This window comes from Galeopterus variegatus, unplaced genomic scaffold, assembly GCF_000696425.1.
Source record: "Galeopterus variegatus unplaced genomic scaffold, G_variegatus-3.0.2 Scaffold7066, whole genome shotgun sequence".
Classification (NCBI taxonomy): Eukaryota; Metazoa; Chordata; class Mammalia; order Dermoptera; family Cynocephalidae; genus Galeopterus; species Galeopterus variegatus.
Genome location: NW_007733177.1, coordinates 32,882 through 38,572, shown reverse-complemented (window position 1 = coordinate 38,572; position 5,691 = coordinate 32,882). Strand labels below are relative to the sequence as shown.

Here is a 5,691-nt window from a genome sequence, read left to right as displayed (position 1 = left end):
AAAATTTCTCAGATCTGCCCGTTTCCTTTCCAGCATCATCTCTTGGTGTCTTGATTCTGTCCTCTGCCTCTTCCCCTTCCACTTGTCTAAGCCTTGTTCATCCTTCGAGTCTCACTTAGTCTCACGTCGTCCTTGAGTGTCCCTCTCGCTCCCTGTGTTCAGTGCTGTTGCCTTATCTCCCCACTGTGCCTTCTTCTCTCTCCCCGTCACCTTCTTGTAGTTTCTTGTTGGTCTTTGCTGCTAGAATGCAGACTCTGGAAAGGGCAGCGGGCTGTAATTCACCATCGAACCTTTCCACCTACTTTGGTGTGTGCACAAATTAAGTATCCGATAAATACTTATTGCTTATGTAAATCAATAAAGGAAGAATACCCATTTGGGGATCAGATTATTTCTATTGATGTGCTTGGAGTTTGAGTTACATTATATTTTATATTTATATCTATATTATCACATATATAATATTGATACTAATACACAGTACTATTAAAAGAGCTAAGATATTAAACAGTAATACTTTGCTTTAAAAAATATTTTCAGAATCATCTGAGAAAAATGTAATGGATGAAGAGCACCTTACTCTTATTGAGAAGGTTGAAAAGAAGAGATGTGAAATACTCAATAAATGTGACGAAATTCAAGCTCTTAAAAAAGAAATTAAAACAACTTTGGTTCATACTGGAATTTCAGATATCACTGAGAATAGGGTTAAAAGCATAGAGGTATGCAATTTATTTATCTAAATGTTACATTATTCTTTTTCTTAAAGACCTTGGCAAATATACAAAGCAATTTGATCTGTAATAGGGTAAAAAATATTATTAAATTTGGTCCAAATATATTTTCATTGAAAACGTTTGTAGCAAATAGAGTACTGTAATTAATATCTAGCTAAATCAACAAAAATGAAGGTGATAAAAAATTCTACAGAGCTCTGTTAATGATGAGAGATTAATTTTTATTTGTGCAGAATCTGACTAAATGTAAACTCTATTTATAGAGTTTATAAGTGATATGTGATTATTCTTTTTTCTTGTGGTTATATAGTTGCATATATTTTCTCAGGATTGCTTTTTTTTTTTTTTAGCAAAATTATAAAGTGCTAAAAAAAAAGGGTGGTGATATCCAAACTTTTTTAGTTCTCTCCCTCTCTTTTCAGATAATATGTTCAGAATTTCTTCTGTGTTTTTTGTTTAAGGTTTACTCTCTTTTCTTTCTTTTCTTAAAAACTAAATACTGTCTTGAGAACAAAGACTAATTTATAGTTAAATATTTAAACAGTTAATGTAATGACATATATATATATATATATATATATATATATATATATGTCATTACATTAACTGTTTAAATATTTAACTATAAATTAGTCTTTGTTCTCAAGACAGTATTTAGTTTTTAAGAAAAGAAAGAAAAGAGAGTAAACCTTAAACAAAAAACACAGAAGAAATTCTGAACATATATATATATATATTGCATGAGTATGATAATGTCAAAATCATGAAAACTTTTCTTTCATAATTAAAATCTCTTTAAATGGTTGAATCTGGGAAATAGACTCTCTATAATGATTCCACATTTCTAGTTTATACTACTTTATTTACTGTTTACATTTGGCTTCTTAATTCAAATGCTGGAATGTACAATAGAAATGTATTTATTCTCCTATTAAGTAATTAGTTTCGGTTCTAGATTTGAAATATGCCATTTCTAACAACAACAACAACAACAACAAAAAGCTAAATGTATTGAGGTTTACATGAGTCAGGCAGTGCTATGAACATCTAAAAAAATAACGATTTCATGTAATTCTCAACAACCATAAGGGACAGCGGCTAATATTAACCCTATATTACAGGTAAGAAAATGAGGCATGAATATGGTAAGTCACTTTATTAAGGTCACAGTTAGCAAGTAGTAAAGCCTGCATTCAGACTCAGCCTGGGATTTTAATTATAAACTGTCCTGCCTTGCTGTTATGATTGCTACTTCTTTTTCACATACTGGATATCTGGAAGATCAAGTCTTTACACCCCCTGCCCATCATTGTTTTGTTCACAGTTATCTTGGATATTCTCATTCACACTATTGACTAATTTTTCAAGTTCCATTAATAATACTCTTGGCATTTTGCTTGTGCTTAGAATAAATTTATAAATTCATTTGGGAGGAAGTGACAGCTTTATAATACTAACATTTCTGTACAGGATCATTTTATATTTATTTAACTTATTTTCATGCCTTGACATTCAACACTTTTTGTTGTGTTTATTTTTATGACTTTATGGGATCTGTTGCTATTACAAATGCAAACTTAAAAACATTTTACATTACAGTTTATAACTAGTCATTGCTGGTATATATGCGACTTACTGGCATTTGTATTTTTATATTATATCCAGCCACTTTAGCAAACTTTATTATTACTTCTGAAAAATGAGAAACTTTTCTGGAATTTCTAAAAATTTTTTTTAATCTTTTGAAACATCAATCCCCACCTCTTCTAGTTTATGACCCAGAGGGCCAGGATCTTTCTTTCTTATCATTTGTCCTTCATTTTTTGCTTTGTTTATTTATTTGTTTTTAGCTGATGTGTTACTGAGTACTCTTGAAATTATAACAGCATTCACATAATACTTTTTGTTTCATACAAAGAGAAAAATAATTAAAGTATTCTTAACCAAGGATCTTGCTTTTAAAACCATTTCTCCTTCAGATTGAAGCTATAAAATTGGAGACAGCAAATAGAACTTTAATAAAGAAAATAGAAGTAAGTTTTTGTGTCTGTGAATCAGTGTTTATCAATAGAAATATTTCCTCTAATGCCTGCTTGTCCTGTGTCTTAAACCAAATAATAATATATGCATTCTTTTTCTAAATAATAACTTCCTATAATGCTAGGAATATCTGGCTATGCAGACATGAGATTAAAACCGAACAGGTGAAAGCTAATGCATTAATAAAAAAAAATTAAACATTTGGTTTTAATGGTTGAATGAGCCAATAAGAACTGACCATTTCTTTGGCCCCTTCACACATTACAATTCAATGTAATGAGTGTATTTTGTGACAAGGAATATGATAAACTAGTTCTCCTTATGACTTTTAGGGTACTCCTCTGAAATACATGATAGCAAGTTGTTGCTTATAGTTCTGCTTCTATTACACATGTATATCTCTCTATTATGTATAATGTGAAATAGTTGTATGTTATACCTGATTCTAGAAGAATCAGGATTCAGTATTATTGCCATTATGCATGACCAATATCATGCAATTATATGTTGACCAAATGACTTTTAATTCTTGGTAGGTTATTGAAAACCATGTAAAGCAGACTATGGGAAGGAGTAAGATTAGTGAGGAGGAGCAGCAGTAAGTATTGAAACCATGATTAAAAAAACTTGAACAATGTCATGCTATTCTCAAAACCATTCATTCCAGACTAGATTAGATTAGACAGAACTTTAAAGTGCTCACAGTCATGAATGTTAACTTTAAATATACATTTCACTCTTTTCTGTGCTTAAGAATGCCTAATCTAAGATTTAAACCTCAACTTGTACATATTATTTAGTAATATTAAAATAAATCCATTGGGAAATGCTGAAGAGTTGAGGGTGAAATCTCATGGGCAGAGATTAGGAGAGTGGGGAGGCATGTGGCTGTAGGTAGCTTTCTTTTCTCAAATTTTATAGCTTTTAGAGTTTTTAAATCCTTAAAAACCCTATATACATATATTACTCTGAAAGTTTTAATTTAAGAAGGAAGTGCTTCACTAATATTATCTTTTATATAAGTTTATACTTTATAAAGTTACTTTTCTTGGAGCTGGTACTACTGTTCCAGTCTCTGGATTTGGTCTGACTGGGAGCTACAGAAAACTGTACAATGATTTAAATCCAGAAAGGCTGATTTTTGTCAACAGTGAAAATAATTAGATGTTGGTTGCCTGGGCTCAGTGATATTATCAAAGAACTAGGCTTCTTCTGTCGTCCATCCCTCTTTTCCTTTGAGTGTGGATTTCCTCTTCAGAGTCTCTATATGGCTGCCCTCATGCACAAGGTTCATCTTCCATGGAGGAAGAAAGGGGAAGATGAAAAATAGATGATAAAGTGCTTCTCATATGAAGCTTTTTTGTGTTATTTATTTATTTTTTTATTTTTTCCTTTTTGTCTTTTTTTTTTACTGACTAGTAATGGGATCACAACCCTCAGTGTCGCGCCCGCACTGCGCTCAGCCAGTGAGTGGGAACCGGTCTCCACATGGGATCCAAACCCTCGGCGGGAGCGCCGCCGCGCTCTCAAGCAGCGCACTCTCCAGTGCGCCACTGGGCCAGCCCTTTTTTGTGTTATTTAGCAAGGAAAGCTCTATCTAGGGATTCCCACCCCTATCTCATTGGCTAGCACCATTTCCAAGGCCATTTTTTCAGGGAGGCTAGAAAATAGGACATTCTGGTTTGCAGACCACATGGTATAGACAGCCACATGAGCAAGGTGTTGGAACGAGGGCGGAGTGAGCCATGAGGTGGGTCCAGGAGTGTGGTTCCGTATATCATTTTGGGTGTCCTCAAAGGAAAAAAATATAATCACAGATACAAAATTGGGGAGGCTCCTCCCACACCCTTGGCAATGAGAGCAAACAGAACTTACATTTAAACAGCGTTATCCTCATGGTGGTTCTGCCTCTTTTGCTGCACTGTACTTGGTCTGGGAAATAAAATATATGCCCATATATTCAGAGCATCTTTGTTACAGTCAAGGCTAAAACTCTACTAAAAATATCCTTTAAAACAAAAATAGTCAAGTACAAAGTATCATCTTGTCTGTTTTTGGATAAATGTTTCCTAAAATAGGTATTTATCTTGAAATTTTCTTTTGTGCGTAATGTACTTTTCCCCTAATCTACTGTATTCATTTGTTTATTTTAAGGAAACTGTGGAAATTTATTAAGGAATTTGTAAACTTAGAAGAAACAGATAATAACTCTGAAATGACTGGAAAACTGACTTGTGAAAATTCACAACTGCCTTGTACATAGTGTGAATGTTTGCAAAAAAGTGATGGATACATTTCATTTTGTCAGCTTTAACCCCTAATAAAATTAATGTGATATGTGTCCTACTCAAGATATTGATATAAATCCATGTGCGCATGTGGTTAGCTTTACTTTTGTATGCATATTCATAACAATACTAGTTCTCAGAGTATTTTCTGCTTTCATTTGACAACTTTCCCCCCGGGAAAAATACTTTTGATTATTTGATAAGAATAAGAAATTCAGCACTGCTGTAATAAAATCAAATGTGTTTATAAGCCAACACAAATTTTTATATATGCATTTAATAAAATTGAGAGGTGATCTAATTAATATTAATTTAATTAAACAATCTTTCCTGATTGGAAGTGATCCCACAATGCCATGGTGTTTTGCACTTCCCAGATCTCAGCTGATTGTGAGGCTTGCGAAAGCCTTGTGACTTGCGCTTGTTTCATTCCCACTTAGCCTATAATCTCGTCTAAGCGTCTAGAGCAAATGCAAGTTTGACTTCTTTGAACAACCATGTGTAGGGCTATTTTGAAGATCAGATGTAAGTGGTGAAATACAAATACATGTGATTCAGTCCTAACTTGGAATAGTAGAGTTTAGCATTTGGGGGGTGAGGGTTGGGGACAGAGAGAGAAGCAGCTT

At 33.2% G+C, this 5,691-nt stretch overlaps 1 protein-coding gene across 1 annotated transcript in view; it reads left to right on the top strand.

Moving 5' to 3' along the window:
• The window catches only part of LOC103607041 (chromosome unknown open reading frame, human C6orf118), a 32,190-nt gene extending 27,238 nt beyond the window's left edge, over positions 1-4,952 (top strand). The window contains exons 7-9 of the mRNA XM_008591589.1: positions 541-722; positions 2,717-2,770; positions 4,932-4,952. Coding sequence (XP_008589811.1) covers positions 541-722; positions 2,717-2,770; positions 4,932-4,952 — 257 coding nt within the window. The remainder of the gene's footprint in view (positions 1-540; positions 723-2,716; positions 2,771-4,931) is intronic.
• Positions 4,953-5,691: the final 739 nt, after the last annotated feature.